A 24,343-nucleotide genomic window follows, 5' to 3' on the forward strand; every position below is an offset into this window, starting at 1 on the left:
AGATTAGTGAAATTGTAGGAAAAAATAAAGAAAATCATTATTCTGATAGTGACTATGATAGTTACAGTTCGATTTGTGTCCAAAGGTAGGTATCCTCTTTAGAGAGGTAAGTTTGTCGCGTTGGAAAAGCGCTAGGTTCACAGATACTGTAGCAGATGATGTTGTAAGAAAGTTGAATGGCATTATCAAAACAGCTGAAGCATCCTAGAAAGCTCTGGATGAGAGCAATGAGAACGCAGACACAGACAAGTGATGTGGATAAAGACTTTCACCGCCCTGAAGAAATTTTTACGTAACGCGACGTCTACTTATTTAACGTGCCTGACGTCATTCTGATTCTACGTTACAATGGTAATGTCAAACCCACAAAAACAATTAAACACATAAACAAAAGGCAATCATTAATAACCTATTTACCTTTTGTCCCAGGGTAAGTGCCATCAGTCGGAGCCCAAGAGATTACATAGGGTAGAACAAATCACACGACAGGGTTAGTTCTATATATACACTGTAATTTCTATAAAAGAGCACATGCATAAACATTACATCATTGCCCCTTTCATTCTCACAGTCACACTCGCATTCATTTCTCGGCAATCCAATAGACATGAGTAATTAGTACAAAATAGTTCGGCGGCATGTTTAAAGTTAGCTACATTGATTGAACAGTTCTTAATTTGACATTTACTTTTGCATTTCCGGGAAAAACATGTTCCGGTCGGAGCTTCACCTGTACGACAAAAACACTACTCCTTTTAAGTTGTTGTTGTTGAATGAATGTTAATCTATATATTGTTAATTTTGAGGTTAACGAGGATCACTGATATATAATTATATTGACAATTTATAGCGTCGTACAATCTGAATGTTAAATACTTTGGATGAATGGATAATTGAACGCTGTACGGTTTTACATGTTAAAATTATAGTTGGTGCAATTTAATCACCGTAATAAGCAATGTCATTTCGAGATTTTTTATGTAATTAAAGCGAGTTCATTGGATGTCACGACGGGGCGAACGAAACCTATCCATTTTCACGTCCATTCCGGCTTACCTTTGTCGGCTCTGACTGAAGTCCTCGTGGTGAAGTCGTGGATGTTTGCGGCGTGGTCAATAGGTAGCTTCCGGGCGATAAGATTGGATCTCCGCATCTTCAAGGATTGGCAACTGGGTCGGACGCCCCCCCCCCCCCCCAGCAGGGCCTTTCTCTGTCTCTACTCCATCTTGATAGTACACAGATACGTGCGAAATAAAACAACACGGAACGGTGCGACACACAAAGCGGATACTTTAAGCGGGTGGTTCGCGAAAGATTGTGTACGATAACACGCCGAAGAAAATCTGAGTAAAACTGGTGTCTTCCGCTTCTCCGCTCGTCTATTTATTTGCGATTCAAAAGGTTCGTTAAGGTACCCTCTCTGTCCAAGCGTTGCTAAATAGTCCTCAAGTCGTAGCCTCTTTTCCTGCTATCTTTGCCCGTGTATTTGGAGTTCTTTGACCCTTTCAAAAAGCACCTCGAAGAGAGGTTAGCCTAAGACCGGGCCTATTGTAACCTGCACGTTCGTTCCGACGACAGTGCCAGAGAGTCTGTAGCTATTGTTATCCAGTCTAGCTGTTTAACCTTTAATATCGGGCTTAATTTATCTCCTATCAAATTCTGCTTTGGGGATTTCGTCGCTGATAATCTGCTGCTGGGCTGTCTTTAATTTCAGTTGAATCTGACCATTGGTAATAAAGTTGTATTTTTATATTTCTTTACCCGAGGCTCGGCCTCTTCTCTCGGGAAACAGGCTAGTCCTTCGCTCTCAGCCGTCCAACTCTCGGTAAACAGCCACAATCCAATGCATATTATTGCTTATTACGATGATTAATTGATTTACCTGATAATTAGCAAGATTTTATCGTTATAACATTCCCCTCTCCTTACACATGAATTTTTTTCTGAGCTTAAGATTATATGCGAAGGGGAAATTCATCAAAACACAATTAATAATTAACGTTAAATCTTGCCTAATTATTACACATAGGCGCTGGAATAGGGACTCGAACCCTGGAATATAGTTGTCTTTCTCTACAGATTACATTGCACTTTTTAATTAATTTTACATCATTACATTTAATATTAACCAAACATAAAATTGCAGGATTACTCAACATTCATTTGCAGTTCTTGACTCTGTAACATTGATCATTTAAACAAACACCTTGCTAACACTTATGTGAATTATCCTATTATGTATGCATGTACATATGTAAACTTACTACATTCACACTCTAAGTTATGATGAAAATTCACTCTTTGAGATATAGTTCAGAATTATTGAGTTATTACATAAAATATTTCTTATCATCAATTCAAACCATTTAAAATACATGTTTCTTTACTAAATAATATCTATTCTGGGTAATAAGAATATAAATAATATGTTATTAATGTTGGCATTAACCTAACATGATATATGCTCAGATATTGATAGGTATATAAATATATATATATATATATATATAAGTTCTCAGAATATTAATAATAATAATAATATCATAATTGTGTTAAATTATTTACACTAGTATGCGGAATAATTTACAAGTTTAAAGGCTCTTTCGATGTTCAATACTCTAGGTTTTTTCTAGTTGTTGGACCCACATCTCAGATTCTCAGCCGACACGAGCCGAGCTGTCGTCGGAAGGTGTTAGTTTTCCGCTCTTGCGCCGTGGCTGTTATCCCGACGAGTACCTGACTGGTAATCTGGCGCGTTGGGATTGAGTCCCCTACTCGTTGATGGTTGAGGCCATTGCTCGTCAGTCTCTTGCCTCTCATTGTTGTAGGCGGTTCTTACTAAATGAATAGCTTGTGTTCTGCCTTCTTCCATACGATTGTCTTCCTCCCTTTTTGAAAATCGTATGTCGCCACGCCCTCGGTAGCCTGCGTTCGTGTTCTGTCTGCCTCCACGGTAGTTCCCTCGATTCGAGCCTTTGGCATCCCTGTCTCGCTGTCTTGGAGGACTGTACTGCGATTGTTCTTGTCGATTGAATTGTTGTCGACGTCCATTGTATGTATTACGTGTAGTCGCCATTTGCACTCGTGGAAAATTTTCTCCTCTCTTCCTATCAAAATTATTATTCCCTCTTCTGCTCGATTGATCTTCCCATCGATGTTTTTCGTTCTCCTTCAGCAAATCCATGTCTTCAAGGATAAGCGACATTCGGTCAAAATTTTCTAACACATCTCCTGTAAGCTGCCTCTGTACATAGCTCGGGTACATCGCTCTGATGGCCGTGAGGATTTCTATCACTTCGGTTCCGGGCTTAAGCGAACGGAATTCATTCACCCTCTGCCAGAAAAACTGTTTGTATGTGAGCTTTCCGTTGACGTCGTACCGCTTGTTTCTTAACTGGGTAACCTTCCTCTCTACCAATGATCTGCACTGAAATTGTTCAATGAAAGCTTTTTCGAAGGAGCTAAAGGTCTTGAACGCTGGTACCTGGTGGTCTAACCAAATGCGTGCGGAACCGCGAAGAAGTTTCTGGATGAGCTTCAGGTAATCCTCTTCGTGAATCCCATATAAAATGCAATCTCTTTTGAATTCTTGAAGAAACGTGGATGGCAAAGTTTCTGTCTTCTCTTGGTCGAAAATCATAAAAAGTTGTCCAGTGAAAACTTCGAGAAGATGGCACGCCTGCCTATTTCCGAAGTGGCTACACTGGTCTGTACCACGGAATGAACTCGCGAGCAACTGCTATCCTGCTCCATGACGTCATCGCCTGTGGACTGACTCCCCGATCGAGATGGTTCTTGCGCTAATGTCGCCAGTTCGGGCGTTTTTTCTCGCTGGTCTTCCTCGTTCCTTGTTCGTGGTGACGTAAGAACGATTGAAGAAGTCTCTCTCTGCATCGTTTCTTTGATTCGGGTGACGTCTTGGCGTAAGTCTTGCGTCATGTTTTTTATCTTCCTCCATTGCTGTTCTTCTGAGGTCATCTTTGTTTCGATTTGTCCAAATCTTTCTTCCACCATTCTGGAATCCGCTGCAAGTCGACGATCAACCATTCGGAATTCCTCTTCCATTCTCTTTTCTACGTCATTCTTCTTTTCTTCTATCTTCTCTCCCAGGTGTGCCAGGTGTTCATGGATCTGCCTGACTTCAGTTTGCACTGTTTTATCCAGGTTCTCAATGTCTTTCGAGTTATCACGATGTCTTTCAACACACTCTTCTTGGGCCTTTTCTATTTTCTCATCATTCTTTTTTAATGCTTGTAGAAACTGATCCATCATCTCTCGGTGTTGTTGTTCTTTCTCTCTTCTTCGCAATTCTTTTTGCCTTTCCTTCTCTTCCTCTTCCAATTTTCTCTTCTTCTCCTTCTCTTCTTCTTCCAATTTTCTCTTCTTCTCCTTCTCTTCTTCTTCCAATTTTCTCTTCTTCTCTTTCTCTTCTTCTTCCAATTTTCTCTTCTTCTCCTTCTCTTCTTCTTCCAATTTTCTCTTCTTCTTCCAATTTTCTCTTCTTCTCCTTCTCTTCTTCTTCCAATTTTCTCTTCTTCTCCTTCTCTTCTTCTTCCAATTTTCTCTTCCTTTCTTTCTCCTCTTTTCGACGTTCTTTCCCTTCTTCATGTTGCTTCATCATCGTAGTGAAGAGCGCCATTATCGCTTGAACCTCCAGGGTGCCTTGGGTTGGTAATACTGCCGTTGGCTGCTCACTTTCAGGGATAACGGTATTCTCCGGAGCACGGTTGCTTTCTCCTCCCTGGTCGCCTTCCAGTAACGTCACTTCCTCTCCTTCCTTTGGATTGTCCATTTCTACAATCTTCTTCCTTTGTCGAGTTATTCTATCCATCACCCTTCTCCTCGGTCGTTATTCTCTCTCTCTTCTTCCTTGGATTCGATGCGTTCTCGCAGCGAGATATAAATTTCTCTTTTCTTTTTCATAAATAGACCCTACGGGGTTTTGCGTCTCCACCCTTACCATCCTCGATCGATGCTTTATCCTTATCGCCGCATAAAATCGAAAATCTCTCGCTGTGTAAATTACTTTAACCATTGTTACTTCACGCCCACTATATATATTGCACAAACAATTAAATACTCAATTCACCTGCTAACTATGCGCAAATACACTTAAATACTCTAAACTAGAAAATTACTGATTATAGCAACACAAAGAACTAAACGCTTCATACACTAGGCGTCCTGCGTGGTATTTTTTAACTGTAATAAGTGATTAATATTTGATTATCTACCTCTATCAATCTCTTGGTTCCTGTCGAAGGCATGTAGGCACATAGCTCTATAGCTGAATAATTATGGCACAATAAACTCATTTTTGCGACTATTAATAACTTCCTTCCAACTATCGACACTTATTTAAACTTCGGGCCTACTCGGGCCTAATTATCGCATATTCGGGATTACTCGTCGAACCTACTTGTACCATGTTCGGGTTTACTCATCGAACCTACATGTCGCATGTTCGGAATTACTCATCGAATATACATGTCCCTTGTTCGGAATTACTCATCGAACCTACATGTCGCAAGTTCGGGCGCCATCTTTTACGTATCGCGACGTCTACTTATTTAACGTGCCTGACGTCATTCTGATTCTACGTTACAATGGTAATGTCAAACCCACAAAAACAATTAAACACATAAACAAAAGGCAATCATTAATAACCTATTTACCTTTTGTCCCAGGGTAAGTGCCATCAGTCGGAGCCCAAGAGATTACATAGGGTAGAACAAATCACACGACAGGGTTAGTTCTATATATACACTGTAATTTCTATAAAAGAGCACATGCATAAACATTACATCATTGCCCCTTTCATTCTCACAGTCACACTCGCATTCATTTCTCGGCAATCCAATAGACATGAGTAATTAGTACAAAATAGTTCGGCGGCATGTTTAAAGTTAGCTACATTGATTGAACAGTTCTTAATTTGACATTTACTTTTGCATTTCCGGGAAAAACATGTTCCGGTCGGAGCTTCACCTGTACGACAAAAACACTACTCCTTTTAAGTTGTTGTTGTTGAATGAATGTTAATCTATATATTGTTAATTTTGAGGTTAACGAGGATCACTGATATATAATTATATTGACAATTTATAGCGTCGTACAATCTGAATGTTAAATACTTTGGATGAATGGATAATTGAACGCTGTACGGTTTTACATGTTAAAATTATAGTTGGTGCAATTTAATCACCGTAATAAGCAATGTCATTTCGAGATTTTTTATGTAATTAAAGCGAGTTCATTGGATGTCACGACGGGGCGAACGAAACCTATCCATTTTCACGTCCATTCCGGCTTACCTTTGTCGGCTCTGACTGAAGTCCTCGTGGTGAAGTCGTGGATGTTTGCGGCGTGGTCAATAGGTAGCTTCCGGGCGATAAGATTGGATCTCCGCATTTTCAAGGATTGGCAACTGGGTCGGACGCCCCCCCCCCCCAGCAGGGCCTTTCTCTGTCTCTACTCCATCTTGATAGTACACAGATACGTGCGAAATAAAACAACACGGAACGGTGCGACACACAAAGCGGATACTTTAAGCGGGTGGTTCGCGAAAGATTGTGTACGATAACACGCCGAAGAAAATCTGAGTAAAACTGGTGTCTTCCGCTTCTCCGCTCGTCTATTTATTTGCGATTCAAAAGGTTCGTTAAGGTACCCTCTCTGTCCAAGCGTTGCTAAATAGTCCTCAAGTCGTAGCCTCTTTTCCTGCTATCTTTGCCCGTGTATTTGGAGTTCTTTGACCCTTTCAAAAAGCACCTCGAAGAGAGGTTAGCCTAAGACCGGGCCTATTGTAACCTGCACGTTCGTTCCGACGACAGTGCCAGAGAGTCTGTAGCTATTGTTATCCAGTCTAGCTGTTTAACCTTTAATATCGGGCTTAATTTATCTCCTATCAAATTCTGCTTTGGGGATTTCGTCGCTGATAATCTGCTGCTGGGCTGTCTTTAATTTCAGTTGAATCTGACCATTGGTAATAAAGTTGTATTTTTATATTTCTTTACCCGAGGCTCGGCCTCTTCTCTCGGGAAACAGGCTAGTCCTTCGCTCTCAGCCGTCCAACTCTCGGTAAACAGCCACAATCCAATGCATATTATTGCTTATTACGATGATTAATTGATTTACCTGATAATTAGCAAGATTTTATCGTTATAACATTCCCCTCTCCTTACACATGAATTTTTTTCTGAGCTTAAGATTATATGCGAAGGGGAAATTCATCAAAACACAATTAATAATTAACGTTAAATCTTGCCTAATTATTACACATAGGCGCTGGAATAGGGACTCGAACCCTGGAATATAGTTGTCTTTCTCTACAGATTACATTGCACTTTTTAATTAATTTTACATCATTACATTTAATATTAACCAAACATAAAATTGCAGGATTACTCAACATTCATTTGCAGTTCTTGACTCTGTAACATTGATCATTTAAACAAACACCTTGCTAACACTTATGTGAATTATCCTATTATGTATGCATGTACATATGTAAACTTACTACATTCACACTCTAAGTTATGATGAAAATTCACTCTTTGAGATATAGTTCAGAATTATTGAGTTATTACATAAAATATTTCTTATCATCAATTCAAACCATTTAAAATACATGTTTCTTTACTAAATAATATCTATTCTGGGTAATAAGAATATAAATAATATGTTATTAATGTTGGCATTAACCTAACATGATATATGCTCAGATATTGATAGGTATATAAATATATATATATATATATATATAAGTTCTCAGAATATTAATAATAATAATAATATCATAATTGTGTTAAATTATTTACACTAGTATGCGGAATAATTTACAAGTTTAAAGGCTCTTTCGATGTTCAATACTCTAGGTTTTTTCTAGTTGTTGGACCCACATCTCAGATTCTCAGCCGACACGAGCCGAGCTGTCGTCGGAAGGTGTTAGTTTTCCGCTCTTGCGCCGTGGCTGTTATCCCGACGAGTACCTGACTGGTAATCTGGCGCGTTGGGATTGAGTCCCCTACTCGTTGATGGTTGAGGCCATTGCTCGTCAGTCTCTTGCCTCTCATTGTTGTAGGCGGTTCTTACTAAATGAATAGCTTGTGTTCTGCCTTCTTCCATACGATTGTCTTCCTCCCTTTTTGAAAATCGTATGTCGCCACGCCCTCGGTAGCCTGCGTTCGTGTTCTGTCTGCCTCCACGGTAGTTCCCTCGATTCGAGCCTTTGGCATCCCTGTCTCGCTGTCTTGGAGGACTGTACTGCGATTGTTCTTGTCGATTGAATTGTTGTCGACGTCCATTGTATGTATTACGTGTAGTCGCCATTTGCACTCGTGGAAAATTTTCTCCTCTCTTCCTATCAAAATTATTATTCCCTCTTCTGCTCGATTGATCTTCCCATCGATGTTTTTCGTTCTCCTTCAGCAAATCCATGTCTTCAAGGATAAGCGACATTCGGTCAAAATTTTCTAACACATCTCCTGTAAGCTGCCTCTGTACATAGCTCGGGTACATCGCTCTGATGGCCGTGAGGATTTCTATCACTTCGGTTCCGGGCTTAAGCGAACGGAATTCATTCACCCTCTGCCAGAAAAACTGTTTGTATGTGAGCTTTCCGTTGACGTCGTACCGCTTGTTTCTTAACTGGGTAACCTTCCTCTCTACCAATGATCTGCACTGAAATTGTTCAATGAAAGCTTTTTCGAAGGAGCTAAAGGTCTTGAACGCTGGTACCTGGTGGTCTAACCAAATGCGTGCGGAACCGCGAAGAAGTTTCTGGATGAGCTTCAGGTAATCCTCTTCGTGAATCCCATATAAAATGCAATCTCTTTTGAATTCTTGAAGAAACGTGGATGGCAAAGTTTCTGTCTTCTCTTGGTCGAAAATCATAAAAAGTTGTCCAGTGAAAACTTCGAGAAGATGGCACGCCTGCCTATTTCCGAAGTGGCTACACTGGTCTGTACCACGGAATGAACTCGCGAGCAACTGCTATCCTGCTCCATGACGTCATCGCCTGTGGACTGACTCCCCGATCGAGATGGTTCTTGCGCTAATGTCGCCAGTTCGGGCGTTTTTTCTCGCTGGTCTTCCTCGTTCCTTGTTCGTGGTGACGTAAGAACGATTGAAGAAGTCTCTCTCTGCATCGTTTCTTTGATTCGGGTGACGTCTTGGCGTAAGTCTTGCGTCATGTTTTTTATCTTCCTCCATTGCTGTTCTTCTGAGGTCATCTTTGTTTCGATTTGTCCAAATCTTTCTTCCACCATTCTGGAATCCGCTGCAAGTCGACGATCAACCATTCGGAATTCCTCTTCCATTCTCTTTTCTACGTCATTCTTCTTTTCTTCTATCTTCTCTCCCAGGTGTGCCAGGTGTTCATGGATCTGCCTGACTTCAGTTTGCACTGTTTTATCCAGGTTCTCAATGTCTTTCGAGTTATCACGATGTCTTTCAACACACTCTTCTTGGGCCTTTTCTATTTTCTCATCATTCTTTTTTAATGCTTGTAGAAACTGATCCATCATCTCTCGGTGTTGTTGTTCTTTCTCTCTTCTTCGCAATTCTTTTTGCCTTTCCTTCTCTTCCTCTTCCAATTTTCTCTTCTTCTCCTTCTCTTCTTCTTCCAATTTTCTCTTCTTCTCCTTCTCTTCTTCTTCCAATTTTCTCTTCTTCTCTTTCTCTTCTTCTTCCAATTTTCTCTTCTTCTCCTTCTCTTCTTCTTCCAATTTTCTCTTCTTCTTCCAATTTTCTCTTCTTCTCCTTCTCTTCTTCTTCCAATTTTCTCTTCTTCTCCTTCTCTTCTTCTTCCAATTTTCTCTTCCTTTCTTTCTCCTCTTTTCGACGTTCTTTCCCTTCTTCATGTTGCTTCATCATCGTAGTGAAGAGCGCCATTATCGCTTGAACCTCCAGGGTGCCTTGGGTTGGTAATACTGCCGTTGGCTGCTCACTTTCAGGGATAACGGTATTCTCCGGAGCACGGTTGCTTTCTCCTCCCTGGTCGCCTTCCAGTAACGTCACTTCCTCTCCTTCCTTTGGATTGTCCATTTCTACAATCTTCTTCCTTTGTCGAGTTATTCTATCCATCACCCTTCTCCTCGGTCGTTATTCTCTCTCTCTTCTTCCTTGGATTCGATGCGTTCTCGCAGCGAGATATAAATTTCTCTTTTCTTTTTCATAAATAGACCCTACGGGGTTTTGCGTCTCCACCCTTACCATCCTCGATCGATGCTTTATCCTTATCGCCGCATAAAATCGAAAATCTCTCGCTGTGTAAATTACTTTAACCATTGTTACTTCACGCCCACTATATATATTGCACAAACAATTAAATACTCAATTCACCTGCTAACTATGCGCAAATACACTTAAATACTCTAAACTAGAAAATTACTGATTATAGCAACACAAAGAACTAAACGCTTCATACACTAGGCGTCCTGCGTGGTATTTTTTAACTGTAATAAGTGATTAATATTTGATTATCTACCTCTATCAATCTCTTGGTTCCTGTCGAAGGCATGTAGGCACATAGCTCTATAGCTGAATAATTATGGCACAATAAACTCATTTTTGCGACTATTAATAACTTCCTTCCAACTATCGACACTTATTTAAACTTCGGGCCTACTCGGGCCTAATTATCGCATATTCGGGATTACTCGTCGAACCTACTTGTACCATGTTCGGGTTTACTCATCGAACCTACATGTCGCATGTTCGGAATTACTCATCGAATATACATGTCCCTTGTTCGGAATTACTCATCGAACCTACATGTCGCAAGTTCGGGCGCCATCTTTTACGTATCGCGACGTCTACTTATTTAACGTGCCTGACGTCATTCTGATTCTACGTTACAATGGTAATGTCAAACCCACAAAAACAATTAAACACATAAACAAAAGGCAATCATTAATAACCTATTTACCTTTTGTCCCAGGGTAAGTGCCATCAGTCGGAGCCCAAGAGATTACATAGGGTAGAACAAATCACACGACAGGGTTAGTTCTATATATACACTGTAATTTCTATAAAAGAGCACATGCATAAACATTACATCATTGCCCCTTTCATTCTCACAGTCACACTCGCATTCATTTCTCGGCAATCCAATAGACATGAGTAATTAGTACAAAATAGTTCGGCGGCATGTTTAAAGTTAGCTACATTGATTGAACAGTTCTTAATTTGACATTTACTTTTGCATTTCCGGGAAAAACATGTTCCGGTCGGAGCTTCACCTGTACGACAAAAACACTACTCCTTTTAAGTTGTTGTTGTTGAATGAATGTTAATCTATATATTGTTAATTTTGAGGTTAACGAGGATCACTGATATATAATTATATTGACAATTTATAGCGTCGTACAATCTGAATGTTAAATACTTTGGATGAATGGATAATTGAACGCTGTACGGTTTTACATGTTAAAATTATAGTTGGTGCAATTTAATCACCGTAATAAGCAATGTCATTTCGAGATTTTTTATGTAATTAAAGCGAGTTCATTGGATGTCACGACGGGGCGAACGAAACCTATCCATTTTCACGTCCATTCCGGCTTACCTTTGTCGGCTCTGACTGAAGTCCTCGTGGTGAAGTCGTGGATGTTTGCGGCGTGGTCAATAGGTAGCTTCCGGGCGATAAGATTGGATCTTCGCATCTTCAAGGATTGGCAACTGGGTCGGACGCCCCCCCCCCCCATCAGGGCCTTTCTCTGTCTCTACTCCATCTTGATAGTACACAGATACGTGCGAAATAAAACAACACGGAACGGTGCGACACACAAAGCGGATACTTTAAGCGGGTGGTTCGCGAAAGATTGTGTACGATAACACGCTGAAGAAAATCTGAGTAAAACTGGTGTCTTCCGCTTCTCCGCTCGTCTATTTATTTGCGATTCAAAAGGTTCGTTAAGGTACCCTCTCTGTCCAAGCGTTGCTAAATAGTCCTCAAGTCGTAGCCTCTTTTCCTGCTATCTTTGCCCGTGTATTTGGAGTTCTTTGACCCTTTCAAAAAGCACCTCGAAGAGAGGTTAGCCTAAGACCGGGCCTATTGTAACCTGCACGTTCGTTCCGACGACAGTGCCAGAGAGTCTGTAGCTATTGTTATCCAGTCTAGCTGTTTAACCTTTAATATCGGGCTTAATTTATCTCCTATCAAATTCTGCTTTGGGGATTTCGTCGCTGATAATCTGCTGCTGGGCTGTCTTTAATTTCAGTTGAATCTGACCATTGGTAATAAAGTTGTATTTTTATATTTCTTTACCCGAGGCTCGGCCTCTTCTCTCGGGAAACAGGCTAGTCCTTCGCTCTCCGCCGTCCAACTCTCGGTGAACAGCCACAATCCAATGCATATTATTGCTTATTACGTTGATTAATTGATTTACCTGATAATTAGCAAGATTTTATCGTTATAAAATGCTTACCTTATATCGTACGAAAGTGGACTATCACAGTGAAGGCATTTTCTGCTTTCATGCATGTAAGCGTTTTCGTCCATGAAAGGTGGCAATAATAACTGATAACCACCTTGAAAACGACTTCTGCATTGTATATCAAGTATGGCATCTCACAGGGCCTCCTTGTTTGGTTACAACATTCTTCTGTGTATGATCACACCATCCCCGAACACCCAAACGTTAGTAACACAATATATGTAAATAGGCCAGCTCCCTAAATATTTCCTTGAAAGTTAAAACGAAAATCGGTAATGCAAAAAAATACGTTTTTACATGGTAAAATTATTAACAATTGAATCACAATAATACACAACTGATGATACACTCTGTTTTAACTACAGAGCTACTTACAGTATATTTCTTAATCAACAGTACACCTTTATTTATGAATTTGATTGACACAATGCAAGGCAATAATGGAGAAAATTTTTAGTGCACTGTAAAAGCTGCAGGTTTCAATAAGTATCCACAGTTGCATTTTATAAACCTGACGTAGGGACGAATATTATTGTTTTCTATAAATATACATTTACATTTTTTTCAGCAAACTGAAACGCTGGAGGAAACCAGGAAAGTTATTGAGGATATATACTCAACCAGTTTTAAGGTAACGATCCAAAATAATTTATCATCAGACATTAACACATTCATAGATTTGTTAAATAATTTTATGTACGGATATTACACTTCAACATTTACTTCAATTTTACTGATGAGTTTCTCAAACTTCTGTGTTATCGTACATATCAGGAATCAAGTTATGACCATAAAATGCAGCGTAATAATTGTGAATTTTCAAATATCTTATTATAATTTATTTTAAAAGCAATGTATTTATAATTTGCTTTCTTTTAGAAATTTGAGGATATTATCAAGAAATATGTTGAAACACTGAAAACTGATGGGGCACAACTTACATTTTCATTGTCATTGTTTTCTATATTTTTGTAGTTTATAGAAAGTTATTAAAAAATCTTCATTGAAAGATATTTTTCGAGCATTTGTATCTGATTCTGCAGTAGAGTAATTAAAAACATATACTTAGTATCTATTATCACCAATGTAGCTACTTGAAAACATAATTTTTATTGCTATTTTTCAAAATACAAACTAAGTTATACTATCTGAAAGTCCAGTACACATATAATCAATTTAATAGTAGATATCATATAATTCTATATTTTATATTAGTTTCTTATTACGATTAAATTACAATATGTTTTCTTGCATTTTATTTCTTTATGGCAATTCATGTGTTTGGGAACATATGTTTTTACATATGTATTCCAAAAATATTAAAGAAACCCTTATGAATTAATGAACATTTTAAATTTATTTGCATGTAGTTGTGTTTATATTTTGAATAATTTTACGTAAGGACTTAAAACATTAGAATTATTCTGCCTGCTTAATAAATAGAAAGTTAAATAACTACATATTTTCATATTAATACTAAATATCTATTATATTCAACATATTTTTTTCATATAGTTAAAATCTGCATTGTTTCATATTGTTGCGAAGTGAATAATCCAATATATGTACTTTCATACATTATTGTATCGTAGTTCGCAAATACTGTCGTATCCAGGGTTTTCGACGAAACTTTGTTATTCCTGGAAAGTATGCAACTTGTAAGTATTAATATATAATAATTGTTTAGGTTTACAATAAGTGAATGTCTGAATTCCTATGTGTTATTATCGTGAAAATGGAAAAAGAAGGTTATAGTTACCATTATAGCTTTAAATTTTCTTCATATTTAACGTAATAACTGTAGTTCATTCGTTGTTTGAATTTTAGGAATGATTAATTTAAAATTTCGAGTTGTTTAATATTTATGGATTTTGATGTGTAAACCTTTCCATTACTTTTTTGCCAAGAAAAACTTTTCCACTTCCAGCTCACTTGTATGTGCTCAGTTTCTAGGGACACCTCCATAATTGTAAAGTTAAAGCTTGATTTCGGACAGTGTGTGGCATGGTGCATTTGTCATTTTCAGAGTATTCACAAGTATCAACTCCAAACATAGTAAAAATTAATACTTTGTTACATATGGGATGTGAGTTTCTATACCTTCCATGAAAAGTATTTCATACTCTAGAAAATGCTTAGTGAGTATGTTCAGTTGAAATAAGAGAATGTAAGAGGTAAATATTTTCATATTCTTTTGGATTGACGTAATACATTTTCCGCAGATTTATTTGTTGATAGTTTACATATTCCTTTAATTATAACAATTACATAGCGCTAAATATAGCAATTGAAGTCAGTTTTTATTCTTTCCTATACATATTTATATCGTTTTAAATACTTAGGAAGTTCCTAAATTGGAAGAGAAATTACCTTTGATTGCTGATGCAACAAAGAAAGCGGCGAAAGGAATAATATCAGCTCTCCAAGTAGCTGGAGAAAACCAGGTAAGAAAAATTTTAATTTTCCATGTTAATTATGAACGGTAATTCATGAAGGGATATTGTTCTAAATAGTAATTATCATGTAAGTCAGAACCTTTTACTTTTAATAAATATTTATTAAAATATAAAATATGAAAATTTTTGTTTACAAATTATCGTAGGTAAATCTGGATGTTTAATATATTTTTTGACAACTGTTAATTTAAGTGTAAATGATTTAATTAAATTCATACTTAATTGTAAAGCAAATTTCTAATTTACTCGGTTATACATTATTAATAGTTTGTAGTGTGTAAAATATATTTTAAATTCTATCCATAAAAGTGTAAAGACCAATTTACTGTAGAAAATCCCTGTACTTTTGTTGTAGGTATCATCAGCTTAAAAATTATTTTTTGAAAATACGTTATTTATTTGTTTAATTCCTGTATTTATAATTTGCTTTCTTTTAGAAATTTGAGGATATTATCAAGAAATATGTTGAAACACTGAAAACTGATGGGGCACAACTTACAAAGGTAAGATTAGTAATGTACTTTGGTTTGCAAATTGATTTACAATACATTAATTTTCCCTAGGAAAACACAATTTTAAGAATGACAAATAAATTGGTATTTTTTGGGTTGCAATAATAGCTTTGTTTAAGTGTACCTCACGTGAATGAGCAAGTGTTGTTTATCTATATGTAAAAATTGTAGTACTACAAAGTTTTAAGAATTGCTTAATTTAAATAAAGTTGTAGTAAAATTACAGGTCTGTTCTAGGTTGATCCCCACCATCGGCAACAAGATTTTTTCACCTGAAGGCTGTTGAATAGCTGCTCGTTGGAATGTAGTAGGGTGTAGTTAAAAGTACTAGACAGTGGATAATGTCCAGTTAACGTTGCATTCTAATGTAGAACCATTGTCACTAACATTCAGAGAATCATTGTCCTGTTTCATGAACATTCTTGGCTACAAATATGAAGACTGTAAATCCAGTCAATTTTTATTGACCTATAGCGCTTGTGGGAAATAAAAGTAAAAACGATTGCAAGATACAAGAAAATAGAAGGTAGCATTTGCGGCATTCGTTAAAGGCACCATACCAGTAGTTGCAAATGAAAATTACAGAAGAATGTATCATCATGATGCCAGTATGAACTGTTTCGGTCTGTGCTATATCACAAATTTTCACCCGACTTTGTTTCATCAGTATGGATTTTACCAATACATCTAGTGTACTTGATAGCTAATTTCAGTAAATCTTGGGTATATGATCCCCAATCCATTGTTTTGTGTCAATGTGAAAGCGGAAATAAAGATTTTCGATAACCTGCGTTCCATAATAATAACAGTAAAATACTTTGTAATTATATTATCTATAATTTATGTGTTTGTTTTTCCATGTTGCAATACCCAGTGGTGAAGGGCTGAGTGAAGCACAAATCTACTTATCTCATTCACAATTTTATGTAAAGACTTCAACTGAAAAAAAATTTCTCTAAGATCATCGACATGTCATCCTTAGTCGTCTTATTGTTGATTGGTCCACAATTATCTGTCAACTACTCATTAAAATGTATCTTACGAAAGTTTAATTCGAACGAATCTAACGATAAACAGCCTTTAATTCTTTGTAAAATCATGGTTAATTTCAATCAAATTTGGTTCGCCTTGTTATTTTCCTTGTTCCTTTTATTGTGATAAAATTAGATTTTCTATCGTTGTTTCCTTGCAGGAACGTAATAAAGTCATCAAAGAAATATTTGAAGGTGTCAATGCTCATATACAACGATTCGGAAAAAATATGCTACAGGTGTGTACAACTTATTATCAATAAGTTATAATTTTATAATTTTATTTGTTGCTAGTATTATTTTAATTATATACATTTTGAGTTAGGTAGTAGAGAATGTTCTACTGCATTGATTTTCACGTAAGAATTACAAGAATGGTTTATGACGAATGTTTACAACGTATTTTATATAACGTTAAATCCTGTATTTACTACCTTTAAAAGTAGTGTGTAGAAGCAACTATATTTCACTGAGTTTACAACTGTGCATATGATTGAAGATGCATTCCTTACCAAATACTATAAAGTTTTAAACTGTGCTTAGTTTTTAAGCAATTAATTTTACACACAAAGAATTTTTCTTCCAGCATTTCAAAGACTTCAGTCAACTTATAGATACTGCTCAAATAGAAGAAAGAGTTAATAAGGCATATGAGATAATCAATTCCCTTGCTGGAAATTCTAGTGGCGTAAGTATAACATTAGGCGAAATTTGCAATATGCTTATTAAATGTCATTGTTCTTGTACTTTTATATGTAGACTCGCGTACTTTCGACGTGGCCCTTGGCCACGTCTTGTACGCTCGCATGCGTGACCTTCGGCCAAGTTGTGGGCGCAATCATGTTATAGATGGGGTTCTTCATAGATCTTAATGACTTTGAAAATGTCTGCATGTTGTATTGGATGAAGAGGAACATGTGTATAAGTTCGGTTATTTGAAAAGCTTAGAAAGTAACTTTATGTGTGAAAGTGCTCTAGTACTATACAAATATTCAACATATTTTTGTCTATTTTCATAATAATAAACTGGGTAAATACTGTCCGTATTTTTCACATTAGACAGACACTTGAAAAAAAGTGGGAATATAATCAAAATGTCCATCAGCTATTCATTGATTTCAAAAAAGCATATGATTCGGTCAAAAGAGATAAATTATATAATATATTAGTAGAGTTTGGAATACCTAAGAAGCTTGTTAGTATGATAAAAATATGCACCAGTGAAACAGAAAGTAAAATTCGTGTGGGTAATAATATGTCTGACAAATTTATAATTCATGATGGGTTAAAACAAGGAGATGCATTATCTCCATTGCTCTTTAATTTTGCCTTAGAATATGCTGTAAGGAAGGTAAAAGAAACTAAAGAAGGACTAAAATTAAATGGTGTGACTCAGTTGTTAGCATATGCAGATGATGTAGACTTACTGGGGGATGATATAAATACGATTAAGAATAATGCTAAAATATTTTTCAAAACTGCTAAAGAAATAGGTTTGGAAGTTAACAAAGAGAAAACTAAATATATGCTTACAGGCCGAAACCAAGTGTTAGGTAATAATCAAAATCTAATTATTGATAACAACTCGTTTGAACCAGTTTCCAAATTCAAATACTTAGGAGTAATATTAACAAATGAAAATTATATTAAAGAGGAAATAAAAAGTAGGCTTAATTCAGGAAATGCATGTTACTTCTCTCTTCATAAACTTTTGTCTTCTCGTTTAATATCTAAGAAACTAAAAGTTAAAATATACAAAACAGTAATTTTGCCTGTAGTATTATATGGGTGTGAAACGTGGTCCCTTACATTAAAAGAGGAACATAAATTGAGAGTATTTGAAAATAAGATCCTTAGGAAAATATTTGGACCTAAAAGGGATGAGGAGACAGGTGAGTGGAGAAGGTTACATAATTTAGAACTACATAATTTGTATTCATGTCCAGATATTATTAGAATAATTAAATCAAGAAGACTTAGGTGGGCAGGCCATGTGGCACGAATGGGAGAGGAAAGAGGAGTTTACAGGATTCTTGTTGGGAAACCAGATGGTAAGAGACCTGTAGGAAGGCCAAGACGAAGATGGAGGGACAACGTTGAGATGGACCTAAAGGAAATCGGTAGGGATGGTAAAGAGTATATAGATCTTGCTCAAGATAGGGACAGATGGAAGGCCTGTGTTGCTGCAGCCATGAACCTTCGGGTTTAAGAAGGCTAGAGAGTTAGTTAGTTAGTTAAATACTGTCCGTTTCAAAATAGATATTTCATATAAACGAATTAAATAGCAAACACTATATTCGGAAATGCAATATTTTACGTCTCTTGTCATTTTCACATTTTTGAACGTAAATGAAAAATAATTGTTTTGCGTCTTTCCCCTTAAATTCCTACCTCTCCTCTGTAATAAATTCTGATGCTCATATTTTGAAATTCGAAAAGTGTCGCATAATTCACTTACAATAGTTTCCGGGGTGAAAATAAAGGTTCTTTTAAGTTCCCTAGTATCGATTTTTAAGATAACACAATAAATATATTCTTCACAAAACCTAAAACCTAAACTTACGGTGAAGGTAATTCTAGTTATATCTAACATACTATACATCAGTGTTCATTTGTGTTTCCTACATGAAAATTAAGGAATTATGTTATCTTCACTTGTTAGATACAGCCCATAATTTTCTACGGTATATTGTTAGAATCTGTTATTGTGCACACGAATCACTTTTAAACAACATGAGCCACACTCTTAGTTTTCTTCTGGTAGTCAATTCCCCTGACAAAATTTATTTTCCTTAAGGTATGGACAGTCGATACGAGTCATATTTTACGTGACGTCACAACTGGAAAAATATGACATTCAGGTACCATTTTCAACGTTTGTTTCCAAGTTCAATTACAGGCATGGCTAACAAGATAGTATTACATGTCTAAAACATTTCATTAAAATATCCATGGTGTATCGAATTTTGAGTACTAATTAGGTAAGTTATACATGACTGTTTATGTTATCTCTGGACTAAATCTTCTTATGTAGATGTCACTATTTTCTGATGCATGTTTTCTAACTATGAATTTCATCATATGTGATATTGATTACCTCGAGGATAATAGGAATGTTCGAAGGCACTAAAAACTCTCAACTAAGCACCCAAAGATACCAAGTGCAAGTTACTTGAATTGTTATTATTTTCTTGGACACCATGTGTCGCCTCAGTCGAATATGACCGTGTACATTTTTAATCTAGCATTGCAACATCTGCGCTTACATTAATCTGTGATTCATAAAAATCGAAACATATGCAGGAGATTTGTTGTTATTTTAGATATCAAAAATAACTGTTTTCCAATTTCGTTTGCAATGAAAAAATATTTAAAGAAGGTATGTCAATTTCAAATATAATTATTGTATGTAGGAGTTGTAAAAGCCATGAGGGAAAAATGTCGGATTTGTAGCCCCTGGACGGAAACAAACGTTGCTAGGGAGTATGAAACGGGTATTTTCACCATTTGAAAAAGGCTAAGCGAGCGTCTCGTGCTCTCGCCGACGTGGTTAGCTTATTTGAAAAGTTTTCAACGTAATGTTATGTGTGTATAGTCTCTAATATGTTACAAATATTGTCTATTTTCTTAATAATAAACTAAGGAAGTAATAACCTTTTCAAGATAGTTAGTTGGATGTTTTGTATAAACGAATTTAATAGCGACACTAAATCGGAAAAGTCTCTTGTCATTTTCGCATTTTTAAACGTAATTGAAAAATAATTGTTTTCCGTCATTCCCCACGAATTTCTTCCTCTCCTCTGTAATAAATTCTTTGACACTCATATTTTGAAAATTGAAAAGTCTAGCATAATTCACTTACAGTAGTTTTCGGGGTGAAAATAAACTTTCTTTAAGTTCCCTAGCAACGTCCGTTTCCATGGTGAACAACAGGCACGGAAAGCTCTAAGGAATTGCATGTCATTATACCCCCTAAACATTTAATTAAATCAACCACGATGTAGATATTTTTGTATTGAGTTTACCAATATATACGTAAGTAATTGTGTCTGGGCTGAAACTCCTTATGTAGATGTCAGCCTTGTTTGAGGCACCTTTTCAAAACCAGGAGTTCATTCATCTGTGTGTGATCTGTGAGAAATATAATGTATCTCGACAATAAGAATTGGAGGAAACAATGTGTGCAAAAGAAATGCCCGTGGCAACGGTTGCTAAGGACGTGAAAAAAGGGCATTTTCACCCTTAAGGAAGGGCCGATTGAGCGATTTTTGAATTTTCTCTGCCTTTTGGGACGATTTCATGGGGGGTCGTAATCGGGCATTTTTCGCCTCCTGGGCTTCCTTCATGGAGAACATTTATGTCAGTGAGTGGTGGGATTGGGGCTATATATATATTGGATAATGTAATACGTTATTAACTGGTATGCTATGATGATTTTTCTCCTATAAATTTGCATTGTTTATTGTCACGGTTGTTGTTTTACAATATATTGACTTGTATCACCAATAAAATAGTTCATAAGAAGTGTTACATATGCATTAAGAAGCCAGGAAAGTCAGTGTACTTCGTCAGGAAGTTAAGAATTTCTTATAATTTAACTCCACTACGTCATGTGGGGCTGTAAATGTTGTGGTGATGAGTGTGATGACTAAAGGATGAACGCTGGACAGTATATTCTTTCTTCCGTTATAATTGCTCATGTACTATTTTACATTTTTCATGTTCTCTGTTGCTTTTGTTCCATTCTTGGTTATTTCCAATTATTAGAATAAACGATAAATGCATTAAAACTAATTATGAATAAACAGGCTTTCGTCGGGTTTTTAAGCCATGCCCAGTGTTAACACCGAGATCACATGCGTCTTTTGGCGATGTTACATATCAGCTGTCATGGAACACATAAATCGAACTGATATTGCACATACATTAATACATCAAAGATGTACGTAAGGTGTTAAATATAATTTTGAAACTTTTCATAGTTATTTCCGAGATTTCATTCAGGATGGATCTCTAAAAACTTTTCGGTATAGTATATTTCAGTTCTATTGGAGCCAATAACCGGTATTTTACAGGTGTATGTAGTCAACAATGACATTTCGACAATAGTATTGAATTTTTACGCATGCTTTTGTTGAATCCTGTGTTGTATTGTTTCTCGGCAACATTTAATTCTGCTTCGTAAAATTGTCTATTAATGGAAGTGATACTTTGTGTTGTATTGAGAAGTTGTACTCAACTAATGTAAGAAAGCTGAAATCATGCACTTAGATGTTTATGATATCGTAATAACAAACTCTCATATTTGTCGAACAATGAAGTCTTGTGTGTGTATGACGAAAACGAAACAAAAATTGAAAATTTTTCATTATTTTAGGTTCCACTGGGTTTCCATTACCTTCAACCCATGCAGAAACTCATTACAGAAGTAGCAAAAACGGTTTGGGGCTCTAACATTGCTTCCCGTGGTTTCTGGGTAAGATAGTAAAGAGAACAATAACATGCACTTGCAACATTACTTCTCTACTTTACTTGCAAATATAAAATATTACGCTTTACTCTCACATCTATTTACATTCATTCTGCCAAAAATACCAAAAATGTTCAATTTTCGTAATTATTGACCCCATATTTAAATTCGTTGTATCTTCTAATTTGCCTTTCTATTAGGGTTTGTGTGTGTTTTCCTTTTGAAGTAAGGCCCAAGTTGTATTGTTTCTCAGCAACACTTAATTCTGCTTCGTAAAATTGTCTATTAATGGAAGTGATACTTTGTGATGTATTGAGAAGTTGTACTCGACTAAGGTAAGAAAGCTCAAATCATGCACTTAGATGTTTATAATATCGTAATAACAAACTCGTATATTTGTCGAATAATGAAGTCTTGTTTGTGTATGACGAACACTAAACAAAAAATTAAAATTGTCATTATTTTAGGTTCCAATGGGTTTCGACTACCTTCAACCCACGCAGAAACTCATTACAGAAGTAGTAAAAATTGTTCGGGGCTCTAACATTGCTTCCCGTGGTTTCTGGGTAAGATAATAAAGAGAACAATAACATGCACTTGCAACATTACTTCTCCACTTTACTTGCAAATATAAAATATTACGCTTTACTCTCACATCTATTTACATTCATTCTGCCAAAAATACCAAAATGTTCAATTTTCGTAATTATTGACCCCCATATTTAAATTCGTTGTATCTTCTAATTGGCCTTTCTATTAGGGTTTGTGTGTGTTTTCCTTTTGAAGTAAGGCCCAAGTTTCATCGCAACTTAGATTTTTTCGCTAAATAAGAATTTGATTGTTAAATGCGTTGTCGTTGCAATGCGTTTCCCCTTCTATGTTGGTGACAACTCTGGTTTCAAATAGCACAATTCCCATTACTTCAATAAAATTGATCTGATTACAATATTTTTGATCTAACTCGCATTAGTACTTTTAATATTATCTTGATAATGTTATATGTTTTCCATTTCTTACAGAGCAATGTAGGAGAGAAGATTGACACTGATCTCAGAAAAGGAATAAGCAGTAATGAGGTATCATAATCTAACATTACCCGTAATGTAAATTGCTGTATTACTATATGATATTGCCGGACCCTGTGGCTGAGTGGTTAGCACATCGCGCTGCGACGCCAAGGGTCCCAGGTTCGAATCCCGCTCGGGCACGGTTGCTTGTGAATGTCCATTCATCGATTCCATCATTTCATCACTCATCTTATTTAATAAATAGGTTCTACTTATTAATCATAAAAGTAAAACATCAATAAATAATTTTCTTAACCCACTACTATAACTAACATATAACTAAGATGAAATAAGATTCCATCTTCTCAAATTAACCAAGAGGCACAAAACGCGAAGTAAAATAAATAAATCAATCAATCAATACTATATGATATTGTCATTTTCAGTGTCATTGTATTCTGGAAGTTCTTTAATGATTTTCAAGACTGTCGTACGGTTGCATGTGAAAAATTGCTCATTTCGATAGAAATGTAATCCAAATTGTTTCCCACTCTTTCAGTAGCACATTACGTAGAGGATGGGCTGGGGAGATTCTCACTTTCTTCTATACTGGTAATGTTGAATTCGATCATGGTAATGAATCTGAGCCAACGGAAACCCACATAATATCATTATGAGATTATTACATTTTACTGATTTCTATTTTTAGTGTGTACAAAATGTAATCCAAGTTGCTTGGCAAGTTTTATGTTCACTTGACTATTTATTACAATAATACCAATTTAGAGGATGGGCTGGGGAGATTCTCATTTTTTTCTATACTGGTAATGTTGAATTCGATCATGGTAATGAATCTGAGCCAACGGAAACCCACATAATATCATTATGAGATTATTACATTTTACTGATTTCTATTTTTAGTGTGTAGAAAATGTAATCCAAGTTGCTTGGCAAGTTTTATGTTCACTTGACTATTTATTACAATAATACCAATTTAGATTATATCATATACCTTATGTGGTGATTCAAAACATTTTAATATGGCGGGCATGAAATCGATTTTGGCCTTGTTGATATTGTTAGCTTAATAGATAATATGCATTGAGATATATGGAGCTGACATTTTTATAATAGTTGCACGTACACATTTATGCATTACATTCTGGAAAACAATCCTTTGTAGCGTTTCATGTCCTAATAATTTTTAAAGCATTTCATAAAAATTTGGTATCTTATTATAGGTCTCTGGAACTGTTACAAGAGTTTTACATTCTGTGGCTTCCTACTTCGTGTCTTTCCATGAAAATCTTAAATCGTTTGAGGAATATGAGAAGAGTCGTGGAGTAAGTATAAAACTATGCGTAATGAAACAAAAGTTTTATCTTGACTATAATTATTACTATTATTAGAGGTGGTAGAGCAGACAG

General features: G+C 36.2%; 1 protein-coding gene across 14 annotated transcripts in view; it reads left to right on the forward strand.

Annotated features, from left to right (window-relative positions):
- LOC145986636 (uncharacterized) overlaps positions 1-24,343 on the forward strand; it is a 250,937-nt gene that overhangs the window by 219,857 nt on the left and 6,737 nt on the right. For 12 of the 14 annotated variants that reach the window (XM_083120899.1, XM_083120894.1, XM_083120895.1 and 9 more), the window contains 10 exons: positions 13,009-13,071; positions 14,033-14,098; positions 14,783-14,884; positions 15,334-15,399; positions 16,601-16,678; positions 17,026-17,127; positions 21,817-21,915; positions 22,377-22,475; positions 22,929-22,985; positions 24,158-24,259. In XM_083120899.1, coding sequence (XP_082977025.1) covers positions 13,009-13,071; positions 14,033-14,098; positions 14,783-14,884; positions 15,334-15,399; positions 16,601-16,678; positions 17,026-17,127; positions 21,817-21,915; positions 22,377-22,475; positions 22,929-22,985; positions 24,158-24,259 — 834 coding nt within the window. The remainder of the gene's footprint in view (positions 1-13,008; positions 13,072-14,032; positions 14,099-14,782; positions 14,885-15,333; positions 15,400-16,600; positions 16,679-17,025; positions 17,128-21,816; positions 21,916-22,376; positions 22,476-22,928; positions 22,986-24,157; positions 24,260-24,343) is intronic. The other 2 variants (XM_083120887.1, XM_083120888.1) reach the window with 2 other exon arrangements.

This window comes from Lepisma saccharinum, chromosome 4 (assembly GCF_977018435.1).
Source record: "Lepisma saccharinum chromosome 4, izLepSacc3.1, whole genome shotgun sequence".
Taxonomy (NCBI): domain Eukaryota; kingdom Metazoa; phylum Arthropoda; class Insecta; order Zygentoma; family Lepismatidae; genus Lepisma; species Lepisma saccharinum.